Source organism: Salmo salar, chromosome ssa05 (assembly GCF_905237065.1).
Source record: "Salmo salar chromosome ssa05, Ssal_v3.1, whole genome shotgun sequence".
NCBI classification, from domain to species: Eukaryota; Metazoa; Chordata; class Actinopteri; order Salmoniformes; family Salmonidae; genus Salmo; species Salmo salar.
The window spans coordinates 78,777,995-78,794,932 of NC_059446.1; the positions used below are offsets into that span (position 1 = coordinate 78,777,995).

At 50.7% G+C, this 16,938-nt stretch overlaps 1 protein-coding gene across 2 annotated transcripts in view; it reads left to right on the forward strand.

The window, feature by feature from the left end:
- LOC106606105 (transmembrane protein 245) overlaps positions 1 to 16,902 on the forward strand; it is a 51,512-nt gene extending 34,610 nt beyond the window's left edge. For both annotated transcript variants that reach the window (XM_045719029.1, XM_045719030.1), the window contains 4 exons: positions 13,325 to 13,470; positions 14,352 to 14,452; positions 14,636 to 14,810; positions 14,987 to 16,902. In XM_045719029.1, coding sequence (XP_045574985.1) covers positions 13,325 to 13,470; positions 14,352 to 14,452; positions 14,636 to 14,810; positions 14,987 to 15,230 — 666 coding nt within the window. In that variant the 3' untranslated portion in view covers positions 15,231 to 16,902. The remainder of the gene's footprint in view (positions 1 to 13,324; positions 13,471 to 14,351; positions 14,453 to 14,635; positions 14,811 to 14,986) is intronic.
- The last annotated feature ends 36 nt before the right edge of the window (positions 16,903 to 16,938 follow it).

The following is a 16,938-nucleotide window of genomic DNA, read 5'->3' on the forward strand; positions in this document are numbered from 1 at the left end:
CAGCCTGGTAACACACACACACACAGCTCTACTCAACTTCGCCCTCAGCCTGGTAACACACACACATAGCTCTACTCAACTTCGCCCTCAGCCTGGTAACACACACACACAGCTCTACTCAACTCTCGCCTTCAGCCTGGTAACACACACACACATAGCTCTACTCGACTTCGCCCTCAGCCTGGTAACACACACACACACACAGCTCTACTCAACTTCGCCCTCAGCCTGGTAACACACACACATAGCTCTACTCAACTTCGCCCTCAGCCTGGTAACACACACACACACAGCTCTACTCAACTTCGCCCTCAGCCTGGTAACACACACACACACACACACACACACACACACACACACACACACACAGCTCTACTCATCTTTGCCCTCAGCCTGGTAACACACACAAAAAGCTCTACTCAAATTCGCCCTGAGCCTGGTAACACACACACACACACACAGCTCTACTCAACTTCGCCCTGAGCCTGGTAACACACACACACACACAGCTCTACTCAACTTCTCCCTGAGCCTGGTAACACACTCACACACAGCTCTATTCAACTTCGCCCTCAGCCTGGTAACGCACACAGCTCTACTCAACTTCGCCCTCAGCCTGGTAACACACACACACAGCTCTACTCAACTTCACCCTCAGCCTGGTAACATACACACACAGCTCTACTCAACTTCGCCCTCAGCCTGGTAACACACACACACACACAGCTCTACTCAACCTCGCCCTCAGCCTGGTAACATACACACACAGCTCTACTCAACTTCGCCCTCAGCCTGGTAACACACACACACACACACACACACACACACACACACACACACACACACACACACACACACAGCTCTACTCAACTTCGCCCTCAGCCTGGTAACACACACACACAGCTCTACTCAACTTCGCCCTCAGCCTGGTAACACACACACACACAGCTCTACTCAACTTGACCTCAGCCTGGTAACACACACACACACACAGCTCTACTCAACTTCACCCTCAGCCTGGTAACACACACACACACAGCTCTACTCAACTTCGCCCTCAGCCTGGTAACACACACACACAGCTCTACTCAACTTCGCCCTCAGCCTGGTAACACACACACATAGCTCTACTCAACTTCACCCTCAGCCTGGTAACACACACACACACAGCTCTACTCAACTTCGCCCTCAGCCTGGTAACACACACACATAGCTCTACTCAACTTCGCCCTCAGCCTGGTAACACACACACACAGCTCTACTCAACTCTCGCCCTCAGCCTGGTAACACACACACACATAGCTCTACTCGACTTCGCCCTCAGCCTGGTAACACACACACACACACACAGCTCTACTCAACTCCGCCTCAGCCTGGTAACACACACACATAGCTCTACTCAACTTCGCCCTCAGCCTGGTAACACACACACACAGCTCTACTCAACTTCGCCCTCAGCCTGGTAACACACACACACAGCTCTACTCAACTTCACCCTCAGCCTGGTAACATACACACACAGCTCTACTCAACTTCGCCCTCAGCCTGGTAACACAAACACACACACAGCTCTACTCAACCCTCGCCCTCAGCCTGGTAACATACACACACAGCTCTACTCAACTTCGCCCTCAGCCTGGTAACACACACACACACACACACAGCTCTACTCAACTTCGCCCTCAGCCTGGTAACACACACACACAGCTCTACTCAACTTCGCCCTGAGCCTGGTAACACACACACACACACAGCTCTACTCAACTTCGCCCTGAGCCTGGTAACACACACACACACACAGCTCTACTCAACTTCGCCCTGAGCCTGGTAACACACACACACACACACAGCTCTACTCAACTTCGCCCTCAGCCTGGTAACACACACACACACAGCTCCACTCAACTTCGCCCTGAGCCTGGTAACACACACACAGCTCTATTTAACTTTCGCCCTCAGCCTGGTAACACACACACACACAGCTCTACTCAACTTCGCCCTCAGCCTGGTAATACACACACACAGCTCTACTCAACTTCGCCCTCAGCCTGGTAACACACACACACAGCTCTACTCAACTTCGCCCTCAGCCTGGTAACACACACATACACACACACACACAGCTCTACTCAACTTCGCCCTCAGCCTGGTAACATACACACACAGCTCTACTCAACTTCGCCCTCAGCCTGGTAAAACACACACAGCTCTATTCAACTTCGCCCTCAGCCTGGTAACACACACACACACAGCTATATTCAACTTCGCCCTCAGCCTGGTAACACGCACACACACAGCTCTATTCAATTTCGCCATCAGCCTGGTAACACACACACACACAGCTCTACTCAACTTCGCCCTCAGCCTGGTAACACACACACACACAGCTCTATTCAACTTCGCCCTCAGCCTGGTAACACACACACACACAGCTCTACTCAACTTCGCCCTCAGCCTGGTAACACACACACATAGCTCTACTCAACTTCACCCTCAGCCTGGTAACACACACACACAGCTCTACTCAACTCGCCCTCAGCCTGGTAACACACACACATAGCTCTACTCAACTTCGCCTCAGCCTGGTAACACACACACACACATAGCTCTACTCAACTTCGCCCTCAGCCTGGTAACACACACACACACACACACACACACACACCACACACACACACACACACACACACACACACACACACACACACACACACACACACACACACACACACACACAGCTCTACTCAACTTCGCCCTCAGCCTGGTAACACACACACACAGCTCTACTCAACTTTGCCCTCAGCCTGGTAACACACACACACACAGCTCTACTCAACTTCACCCTCAGCCTGGTAACACACACACACACAGCTCTACTCAACTTCACCCTCAGCCTGGTAACACACACACACACAGCTCTACTCAACTTCGCCCTCAGCCTGGTAACACACACACACACGCTCTACTCAACTTCGCCCTCAGCCTGGTAACACACACACATAGCTCTACTCAACTTCACCCTCAGCCTTGTAGCACACACACACACAGCTCTACTCAACTTCGCCCTCAGCCTGGTAACACACACACATAGCTCTACTCAACTTCGCCCTCAGCCTGGTAACACACACACACAGCTCTACTAAACTCTCGCCCTCAGCCTGGTAACACACACACACATAGCTCTACTCGACTTCCCCCTCAGCCTGGTAACACACACACACACAGCTCTACTCAACTTTGCCCTCAGCCTGGTAACACACACACATAGCTCTACTCAACTTCACCCTCAGCCTGGTAACACACACACACACAGCCACACACACACACACACACACACACACACACACACACACACACACACACACACACACACACACACACACACACACACACACACACACACAGCTCTACTCAACCTCGCCCTCAGCCTGGTAACACACACACACAGCTCTACTCAAATTCGCCCTGAGCCTGGTAACACACACACACACACACAGCTCTACTCAACTTCGCCCTGAGCCTGGTAACACACACACACACAGCTCTACTCAACTTCTCCCTGAGCCTGGTAACACACTCACACACAGCTCTATTCAACTTCGCCCTCAGCCTGGTAACACACACAGCTCTACTCAACTTCGCCCTCAGCCTGGTAACACACACACACAGCTCTACTCAACTTCACCCTCAGCCTGGTAACATACACACACAGCTCTACTCAAATTTCGCCCTCAGCCTGGTAACACACACACACACAGCTCTACTCAAACCTCGCCCTCAGCCTGGTAACATACACACACAGCTCTACTCAACTTCGCCCTCAGCCTGGTAACACACACACACACACACACACACACACACACAGCTCTACTCAACTTCGCCCTCAGCCTGGTAACACACACACACAGCTCTACTCAACTTCGCCCTGAGCCTGGTAACACACACACACACACAGCTCTACTCAACTTCGCCCCTGAGCCTGGTAACACACACACACACACACACCCAGCTCTACTCAACTTCGCCCTCAGCCTGGTAACACACACACACAGCTCTACTCAACTTCACCCTCAGCCTGGTAACACACACACACACAGCTCTACTCAACTTCACCCTCAGCCTGGTAACACACACACACACAGCTCTACTCAACCTCGCCCTCAGCCTGGTAACACACACACACAGCTCTACTCAACTTCGCCCTCAGCCTGGTAACACACACACATAGCTCTACTCAACTTCACCCTCAGCCTGGTAACACACACACACACAGCTCTACTCAACTTGCCCTCAGCCTGGTAACACACACACATAGCTCTACTCAACTTCGCCCTCAGCCTGGTAACACACACACACACACATAGCTCTACTCAACTTCGCCCTCAGCCTGGTAACACACACACACACAGCTCTATTCAACTTCGCCCTCAGCCTGGTAACACACACACACACAGCTCTACTCAACTTCGCCCTGAGCCTGGTAACACACACACACACACAGCTCTACTCAACTTCGCCCTGAGCCTGGTAACACACACACACACACAGCTCTACTCAACTTCGCCCTCAGCCTGGTAACACACACACACACACAGCTCCACTCAACTTCGCCCTGAGCCTGGTAACACACACACAGCTCTATTTAACTTTCGCCCTCAGACTGGTAACACACACACACACACAGCTCTACTCAACTTCGCCCTCAGCCTGGTAACACACACACACAGCTCTACTCAACTTCGCCCTCAGCCTGGTAACACACACACACACAGCTCTACTCAACCTTGCACTCAGCCTGGTAACATACACACACAGCTCTACTCAACTTCGCCCTCAGCCTGGTAACACACACACACACACACACACACACACACACACACACACACACACACACACACACACACACACACACACACACAGCTCTACTCAACTTCGCCCTCAGCCTGGTAACATACACACACAGCTCTACTCAACTTTGCCCTCAGCCTGGTAAAACACACACACACAGCTCTACTCAACTTCGCCCTCAGCCTGGTAACACACACACACACAGCTCTATTCAACTTCGCCCTCAGCCTGGTAACACACACACACAGCTCTATTCAACTTCGCCCTCAGCCTGGTAACACACACACACACAGCTCTCCTTAACTTCGCCCTCAGCCTGGTAACACACACACACAGCTCTACTCAACTTCGCCCTCAGCCTGGTAACACACACACACAGCTCTACTCAACTTCACCCTCAGCCTGGTAACACACACACACACAGCTCTACTCAACTTCACCCTCAGCCTGGTAACACACACACACACAGCTCTACTCAACTTCGCCCTCAGCCTGGTAACACACACACACAGCTCTACTCAACTTCGCCCTCAGCCTGGTAACACACACACATAGCTCTACTCAACTTCACCCTCAGCCTGGTAACACACACACACACAGCTCTACTCAACCTCGCCCTCAGCCTGGTAACACACACACACAGCTCTACTCAACTTCGCCCTCAGCCTGGTAACACACACACATAGCTCTACTCAACTTCACCCTCAGCCTGGTAACACACACACACACAGCTCTACTCAACTCGCCCTCAGCCTGGTAACACACACACATAGCTCTACTCAACTTCGCCCTCAGCCTGGTAACACACACACACACACATAGCTCTACTCAACTTCGCCCTCAGCCTGGTAACACACACACACAGCTCTACTCAACTTCGCCCTCAGCCTGGTAACACACACACACACAGCTCTACTCAACTTCGCCCTGAGCCTGGTAACACACACACACACACAGCTCTACTCAACTTCGCCCTGAGCCTTTTAACACACACACACACACAGCTCTACTCAACTTCGCCGTCAGCCTGGTAACACACACACACACACAGCTCCACTCAAGTTCGCCCTGAGCCTGGTAACACACACACAGCTCTATTTAACTTTCGCCCTCAGCCTGGTAACACACACACACACACAGCTCTACTCAACTTCGCCCTCAGCCTGGTAACACACACACACAGCTCTACTCAACTTCGCCCTCAGCCTGGTAACACACACACACAGCTCTACTCAACCTTGCACTCAGCCTGGTAACATACACACACAGCTCTACTCAACTTCGCCCTCAGCCTGGTAACACACACACACACACACACACACACACACACACAGCTCTACTCAACTTCGCCCTCAGCCTGGTAACATACACACACAGCTCTACTCAACTTCGCCCTCAGCCTGGTAAAACACACACACACAGCTCTACTTAACTTCGCCCTCAGCCTGGTAACACACACACACAGCTCTATTCAACTTCGCCCTCAGCCTGGTAACACACACACACAGCTCTATTCAACTTCGCCCTCAGCCTGGTAACACACACACACACAGCTCTACTTAACTTCGCCCTCAGCCTGGTAACACACACACACAGCTCTACTCAACTTCGCCCTCAGCCTGGTAACACACACACACACAGCTCTACTCAACTTCACCCTCAGCCTGGTAACACACACACACACAGCTCTACTCAACTTCACCCTCAGCCTGGTAACACACACACACAGCTCTACTCAACTTCGCCCTCAGCCTGGTAACACACACACACAGCTCTACTCAACTTCGCCCTCAGCCTGGTAACACACACACAAGCTCTACTCAACTTCGCCCTCAGCCTGGTAACACACACACACACAGCTCTACTCAACTTCGCCCTCAGCCTGGTAACACACACACATAGCTCTACTCAACTTCGCCCTCAGCCTGGTAACACACACACACAGCTCTACTCAACTTCGCCCCTCAGCCTGGTAACACACACACACACAGCTCTACTCAACTTCGCCCTCAGCCTGGTAACACACACACACACACGCTCTACTCAACTTCGCCTCAGCCTGGTAACACACACACACACAGCTCTACTCAACTTCGCCCTCAGCCTGGTAACACACACACACACACAGCTCTACTCAACTTCGCCCCGAGCCTTTTAAACACACACACACAGCTCTACTCAACTTCGCCTCAGCCTGGTAACACACACACACACACAGCTCCACTCAAGTTCGCCCTGAGCCTGGTAACACACACACAGCTCTACTCAACTTTCGCCCTCAGCCTGGTAACACACACACACACACAGCTCTACTCAACTTCGCCCTCAGCCTGGTAACACACACACACAGCTCTACTCAACTTCGCCCTCAGCCTGGTAACACACACACACAGCTCTACTCAACCTTGCACTCAGCCTGGTAACACACACACACAGCTCTACTCAACTTCGCCCTCAGCCTGGTAACACACACACACACACACACAGCTCTACTCAACTTCGCCCTCAGCCTGGTAACACACACACACAGCTCTACTCAACTTCGCCCTCAGCCTGGTAAAACACACACACACAGCTCTACTCAACTTCGCCCTCAGCCTGGTAACACACACACACAGCTCTACTCAACTTCGCCCCTCAGCCTGGTAACACACACACACAAGCTCTACTCAACTTCGCCCTCAGCCTGGTAACACACACACACACAGCTCTACTCAACTTCGCCCTCAGCCTGGTAACACACACACACACAGCTCTACTCAACTTCGCCCTCAGCCTGGTAACACACACACACAGCTCTACTCAACTTCGCCCTCAGCCTGGTAACACACACACACAGCTCTACTCAACTTCGCCCTCAGCCTGGTAACACACACACACAGCTCTACTCAACTTCGCCCTCAGCCTGGTAACACACACACACAGCCTACTCACCCCCTCAGCCTCACACACACACTCTCATTCGCCCTCAGCCTGGTAACACACACACACAGCTCTACTCAACTCTCGCCCTCAGCCTGGTAACACACACACACACACACACACACACACACACACCACACACACACACACACAGCTCTACTCAACTTCGCCCTCAGCCTGGTAACACACACACACAGCTCTACTCAACTTCGCCCTGAGCCTGGTAACACACACACACACACAGCTCTACTCAACTTCGCCCTCAGCCTGGTAACACACACACACACAGCTCTACTCAACTTCGCCCTCAGCCTGGTAACACACACACACAGCTCTACTCAACTTCGCCTCAGCCTGGTAACACACACACACACAGCTCTATTCAACTTCGCCCTCAGCCTGGTAACACACACACACACAGCTCTACTCAACTTCGCCCTCAGCCTGGTAACACACACACACACACAGCTCTACTCAACTTCGCCCTCAGCCTGGTAACACACACACACACAGCTCTACTCAACTTCGCCCTCAGCCTGGTACACACACACACACAGCTCTACTCAACTTCCCCCTCAGCCTGGTAACACACACACACAGCTCTACTAAACTTCGCCCTCAGCCTGGTAACACACACACACACAGCTCTACTCAACTTCGCCCTCAGCCTGGTAACACACACACACACAGCTCTACTCAACTTCGCCCTCAGCCTGGTAACACACACACACAGCTCTACTCAACTTCGCCCTCAGCCTGGTAACACACACACACAGCTCTACTCAACTTCGCCCTCAGCCTGGTAACACACACACACACAGCTCTACTCAACTTCGCCCTCAGCCTGGTAACACACACACACAGCTCTACTCAACTTCGCCCTCAGCCTGGTAACACACACACACACACAGCTCTACTCAACTTCGCCCTCAGCCTGGTAACACACACACACACAGCTCTATTCAACTTCGCCCTCAGCCTGGTAACACACACACACACAGCTCTACTCAACTTCGCCCTCAGCCTGGTAACACACACACACACAGCTCTACTCAACTTCGCCCTCAGCCTGGTAACACACACACACACAGCTCTACTCAACCTCGCCCTCAGCCTGGTAACACACACACACAGCTCTACTCAACTTCGCCCTCAGCCTGGTAACACACACACACAGCTCTACTCAACCTTGCACTCAGCCTGGTAACATACACACACAGCTCTACTCAACCTCGCCCTCAGCCTGGTAACACACACACACACACACACACACACACACACACACACACACACACACACACACACACACACAGCTCTACTCAACTTCGCCCTCAGCCTGGTAACATACACACACACAGCTCTACTCAACTTCGCCCTCAGCCTGGTAAAACACACACACACAGCTCTACTCAACTTCGCCCTCAGCCTGGTAACACACACACACACACAGCTCTATTCAACTTCGCCCTCAGCCTGGTAACACACACACACAGCTCTACTCAACTTCGCCCTCAGCCTGGTAACACACACACACACAGCTCTACTCAACTTCGCCCTCAGCCTGGTAACACACACACACAGCTCTATTCAACTTCGCCCTCAGCCTGGTAACACACACACACACAGCTCTACTCAACTTCGCCCTCAGCCTGGTAACACACACACACACAGCTCTACTCAACTTCGCCCTCAGCCTGGTAACACACACACACACAGCTCTACTCAACTTCGCCCTCAGCCTGATAACACACACACACAGCTCTACTCAACTTCGCCCTCAGCCTGGTAACACACACACACAGCTCTACTCAACTTCACCCTCAGCCTGGTAACACACACACACACAGCTCTACTCAACTTCACCCTCAGCCTGGTAACACACACACACACACAGCTCTACTCAACCTCGCCCTCAGCCTGGTAACACACACACACAGCTCTACTCAACTTCGCCCTCAGCCTGGTAACACACACACATAGCTCTACTCAACTTCACCCTCAGCCTGGTAACACACACACACACAGCTCTACTCAACTCGCCCTCAGCCTGGTAACACACACACACAGCTCTACTCAACTTCGCCCTCAGCCTGGTAACACACACACACACACATAGCTCTACTCAACTTCGCCCTCAGCCTGGTAACACACACACACACAGCTCTACTCAACTTCGCCCTCAGCCTGGTAACACACACACACAGCTCTACTCAACTTCGCCCTGAGCCTGGTAACACACACACACACACAGCTCTACTCAACTTCGCCCCTGAGCCTGGTAACACACACACACACACAGCTCTACTCAACTTCGCCCTCAGCCTGGTAACACACACACACACACAGCTCCACTCAACTTCGCCTCAGCCTGGTAACACACACACAGCTCTACTCAACTTTCGCCCTCAGCCTGGTAACACACACACACACACAGCTCTACTCAACTTCGCCCCTCAGCCTGGTAACACACACACACAGCTCTACTCAACTTCGCCCTCAGCCTGGTAACACACACACACAGCTCTACTCAACCTCGCCCTCAGCCTGGTAACACACACACACAGCTCTACTCAACTTCGCCCTCAGCCTGGTAACACACACACACACACACACACACACACACACACACACACACACACACACACACAGCTCTACTCAACTTCACCCTCAGCCTGGTAACACACACACACAGCTCTACTCAACTTCGCCCTCAGCCTGGTAAACACACACACACAGCTCTACTCAACTTCGCCCTCAGCCTGGTAACACACACACACAGCTCTACTCAACTTCGCCCTCAGCCTGGTAACACACACACACAGCTCTACTCAACTTCGCCCTCAGCCTGGTAACACACACACACACAGCTCTCCTTAACTTCGCCCTCAGCCTGGTAACACACACACACAAGCTCTACTCAACTTCGCCCTCAGCCTGGTAACACACACACACACAGCTCTACTCAACTTCACCCTCAGCCTGGTAACACACACACACACAGCTCTACTCAACTTCACCCTCAGCCTGGTAACACACACACACACAGCTCTACTCAACTTCGCCCTCAGCCTGGTAACACACACACACAGCTCTACTCAACTTCGCCCTCAGCCTGGTAACACACACACACAAGCTCTACTCAACTTCACCCTCAGCCTGGTAACACACACACACAGCTCTACTCAACCTCGCCCTCAGCCTGGTAACACACACACACAGCTCTACTCAACTTCGCCCTCAGCCTGGTAACACACACACATAGCTCTACTCAACTTCACCCTCAGCCTGGTAACACACACACACACAGCTCCACTCAAGTTCGCCCTGAGCCTGGTAACACACACACACAGCTCTACTCAACTTTCGCCCTCAGCCTGGTAACACACACACACACAGCTCTACTCAACTCTCGCCCTCAGCCTGGTAACACACACACACACAGCTCTACTCAACTTCGCCCTCAGCCTGGTAACACACACACACAGCTCTACTCAACCTTGCACTCAGCCTGGTAACATACACACACAGCTCTACTCAACTTCGCCCTCAGCCTGGTAACACACACACACACACACACACACACACACACACACACACACACACACACACACACACACACACACACACACACACACACCACACACACACACACACAGCTCTACTCAACTTCGCCCTCAGCCTGGTAACACACACACACAGCTCTACTCAACTTCGCCCTCAGCCTGGTAACACACACACACAGCTCTACTCAACTTCGCCCTCAGCCTGGTAACACACACACACACACACCACACACACACACACACACACACACACACACACACACACACACACACACACACACACACACACACACACACACACACACACACACACACAGAGCTCTACTCAACTTCGCCCTCAGCCTGGTAACACACACACACAGCTCTACTCAACTTCGCCCTCAGCCTGGTAACACACACACACACAGCTCTACTCAACTTCACCCTCAGCCTGGTAACACACACACACACACACAGCTCTACTCAACTTCGCCCTCAGCCTGGTAACACACACACACAGCTCTACTCAACTTCGCCCTCAGCCTGGTAAAACACACACACACACAGCTCTACTCAACTTCGCCCTCAGCCTGGTAACACACACACACAGCTCTACTCAACTTCACCCTCAGCCTGGTAACACACACACACACAGCTCTACTCAACCTCACCCTCAGCCTGGTAACCCACACACACACAGCTCTACTCAACTTCACCCTCAGCCTGGTAACACACACACACACAGCTCTACTCAACTTCGCCCTCAGCCTGGTAACACACACACACAGCTCTACTCAACTTCGCCCTCAGCCTGGTAAAACACACACACACAGCTCTACTCAACTTCACCCTCAGCCTGGTAACACACACACACACAGCTCTACTCAACTTCACCCTCAGCCTGGTAACACACACACACACAGCTCTACTCAACTTCGCCCTCAGCCTGGTAACACACACACACAGCTCTACTCAACTTCGCCCTCAGCCTGGTAACACACACACACAGCTCTACTCAACTTCACCCTCAGCCTGGTAACACACACACACACACAGCTCTACTCAACTTCGCCCTCAGCCTGGTAACACACACACACAGCTCTACTCAACTTCACCCTCAGCCTGGTAACACACACACACACAGCTCTACTCAACTTCACCCTCAGCCTGGTAACCCACACACACACAGCTCTACTCAACTTCACCCTCAGCCTGGTAACACACACACACACAGCTCTACTCAACTTCGCCCTCAGCCTGGTAACACACACACACAGCTCTACTCAACTTCGCCCTCAGCCTGGTAAAACACACACACACAGCTCTACTCAACTTCGCCCTCAGCCTGGTAACACACACACACAGCTCTACTCAACTTCACCCTCAGCCTGGTAACACACACACACACAGCTCTACTCAACTTCGCCCTCAGCCTGGTAACACACACACACACAGCTCTACTCAACTTCACCCTCAGCCTGGTAACCCACACACACACAGCTCTACTCAACTTCACCCTCAGCCTGGTAACACACACACACACAGCTCTACTCAACTTCGCCCTCAGCCTGGTAACACACACACACAGCTCTACTCAACTTCGCCCTCAGCCTGGTAAAACACACACACACAGCTCTACTCAACTTCGCCCTCAGCCTGGTAACACACACACACAGCTCTACTCAACTTCACCCTCAGCCTGGTAACACACACACACACAGCTCTACTCAACTTCACCCTCAGCCTGGTAACACACACACACACAGCTCTACTCAACTTCGCCCTCAGCCTGGTAACACACACACATCGCTCTACTCAACTTCGCCCTCAGCCTGGTAACACACACACACACAGCTCTACTCAAGTCTCGCCCTCAGCCTGGTAACACACACACACATAGCTCTCTCTGTGTGCCTCCTCCTTCATACCTTAATATTTACACTGTTGAGTGTGTGTCTGTGTGTGTGTGTGTGTGTCTGTGTGTGTGTGTGTCTGTGTGTGTGTGTGTGTAGGTGATATTCCTGACCACGTTGTTCTATCTGCTGAGTTCCAGTGGAGAGTACTACGAGCCTGTCAAATGGGTGATCAGCCTCACTCCTCTGTCCCAGCCCGGACCATCCTCTAACATCATAGGACATTCTGTAGAGGAGGCCATCAGGTACACACACTCACACACACACACACAGCACACAGCACACACATAAACACACACACATGGTCTTGTACAGCTAACCTTGTTGGAACACAATTCAGTCCCATTCTAAATCTTATTTTCCCTAACCCGTACACTTACCCTAACCCATACACTTACCCTAACCGTAACTATAACCCTACAATTAAACCAAAAACCTAACCTGAACGCTAAACCTAACCCTAGCTCCTAAACTTAACCCTAGCTCTTAAACCTAACCCTAGCTCTTAAACCTAACCCTAGCTCCTAAACCTAACCCTAGCTCCTAAACCTAACCCTAGCTCTTAAACCTAACCCTAGCTCCTAAACCTAACCCTAGCTCCTAAACCTAACCCTAGCTCCTAAACCTAACCCTAGCTCTTAAACCTAACCCTAGCTCTTAAACCTAACCCTAGCTCCTAAACCTAAACCTAACCCTAGCTCTTAAACCTAACCCTAGCTCATAAACCTAAACCTAACCCTAGCTCCTAAACCTAACCCTAGCTCCTAAACCTAACCCTAGCTCCTAAACCTAACCCTAGCTCCTAAACCTAACCCTAGCTCCTAAACCTAACCCTAGCTCTTAAACCTAACCCTAGCTCCTAAACCTAACCCTAGCTCCTAAACCTAACCCTAGCTCTTAAACCTAACCCTAGCTCCTAAACCTAGCTCCTAAACCTAACCCTAGCTCTTAAACCTAACCCTAGCTCCTAAACCTAAACCTAGCTCTTAAACCTAAACCTAAACCTAGCTCCTAAACCTAAACTTCTGGTCCCCACAAGAATATTTAAACACGTCCACACACACACTGCACACGTTTGACATTTGAAATGTTAAAACATATATTTGTTTAATTGTGTGTGTTTTAGAGGGGTGTTTGATGCCTCTCTGAAGATGGCAGGGTTCTATGGTCTCTACACCTGGCTGACACACACCATCTTCGGCATCCACATCGTCTTCATCCCCTCTGGTGAGTGTGTTCAAAACTGACTGATCATATAGAACACCTTAACTTGCTGATGTTTGACTGACTAGCCTGGAGATGAGGAAAACCCTACTTGTGTCCAGACTATTAGGTGAAGAACTTGTATAACAGGACTGTTCTATTCCAGTCTTCTGTCTTACTATTGTCCTCTTCCCTCGCCCCCTTCAGCCCTGGCAGCTATCCTGGGTGCGGTGCCGTTCCTGGGGACGTACTGGGCAGCGCTGCCCGCTGTGTGTGACCTGTGGCTGGCCCAGGGAGAGGGGGTCAAAGCCTTGCTACTGCTACTCTTCCATCTGCTGCCCACCTACTTCGTAGACACAGCCATCTACTCCGATATATCAGGGTACGAGAGCGTGTGTGTGTGTGTGTGTGTGTGTGTGTGTGTGTGTGTGTGTGTGTGTGTGTGTGTACGTGTTTGTGCATATTCACTGTTTATGAGATCAGTGTGTAAAAGAGAGAAATCTAATCTGTTATGATATTAAAGTAAGTGTGTGTTGATATCTGTCGTCCCCTCCACAGTGGTGGTCACCCGTATCTGACTGGTCTAGCAGTGGCAGGAGGAGCATACTATCTGGGTCTGGAGGGGGCGATCATCGGTCCTATCCTGCTCTGTATCCTGGTGGTAGCCTCCAACATCTACAGTGCCATGCTGATGAGTCCCAACTCTGCCCAGCCCACCCCTGTACAGTCTACCTGGCCACTACACCCTGCCAGGTCCTTCATGGACACCACTCCCTCGGTGCTGAAGAGGATGAGCGAGTGAGAGGTGGAGTATCTCCTGGTTTCTCATTGGCTGGGTGCCTGTCCCTTGGCTTCTTATAGGCTGATTACCTGGGAGAAGCACCCTTTCCTCCCTCGTGCTCCTCCCGAGCTCTACGGGGTCTCCCAGGCGGAGTGGCAGGGTGTGAGGGGAGGTTACCCACGATGCCATCAGCCTGATAAAGCTACTTTTCAGACCATGGAGGAGAGACCCTCCCCTCCCCCAACACATATAAGACCATAGAAAATATTTACATTACAAATCAAATCAATGGTCCACAACATGTATACTGGGCACACCATATTTAATATTGAATGTATGATACCATATTTAATATTGAATGTATGATACCATATTTAATATTGAATGTATGATACCATATTTAATATTGAATGTATGATACCATATTTAATATTGAATGTATGATACCATATTTAATATTGAATGTATGATACCATATTTAATATTGAATGTTTGATACCATATTTAATATTGAATGTTTAATTGATGCTTATCACATCTCGCTGAATGCGGTGCCTCTTTCAGTGTTCCACACATTCAGCAATGGTAAAGTTTATTGTGCCGCAATAAGGGATGGAACGTGGATTTTAGAACATGGGTCTGTTCTACCCATTCTATGTACACGTATAAGACCCCCCAGTACCAAATCTACACACCTGCCTAAAGTGGGATGTAACTTACTCCCCCCTCCCCCAGTCCTTCTGCCCCCTCTACCTGGCACTTTTGTGAAGGTTAAAGTTCAGAATGGGTCGCACGTTGTAAGCTGCAATGGAACACTGAGTCAATGAACTAACCCTGGTCCTGGAGAGCTACTGGATGGGCAGGGTTTAGTTCCAGCCCAGCATTAACACATCTGATTTAAGTAATGAAGGATTTAATAAGGGGACTAGAGCCTGAACACACTGGTGCCCTCCAGATGCCACCAAAATTAACATTTAGCGCTTTTGGTTTTTATCATCTTTACTGTTATCATTAATATAATACTGTTTTATTATCTCTATGGTTACATGTTGTATGTTGGGAGTTCTCTTGGCGTGGCGATGAGTACTGTATACAGGCACTTCCTGTGCTGAGAGGTGGAACTTCCTGTGTTGATGTTTTTACATTTAAAAATAGCTCAAGTTTATGTTTTGCTCTCTAACACACACACACACACACGTTGATGTCAGTGCTGCTGTAAGGTGAATGTAATCTAAAGGCGCTGTAGTTGTTACATATCACGGTAATAAGGCAGTGGGTCCTGGCCTGTACTAACTACATCCTATTATAATCTATCACATACCCCAGATTACACACACACACACACACACACACACACACACACACACACACACACACACACACACACACTCCACATTTATGTGAGAAGGATGAACTTTCACATTATAAATGTAACTGTTTACACCAAATGAACGATGTACAGGTATGTATTCTGATTGAGTACTCTGTATGTGAAGCACGACATCATCTTATGTGGCCAAAGCGTTAGCTGTCTGAGGTTGGGAGGACTGGTTATTTATCCTCAGACGGTTGGAGTCCTACTATTGGCTCACTTCCCTCACCTCACACTGACGTCACCTGACTCTGGAACACACTGTTGCTGTGTTTTCTACTGGAAATGCACTGAGACAATAAACATGACTGTTTGAACTAAGATGGCGTCCTCCTGGTGTTGCTCAACAATAACAAC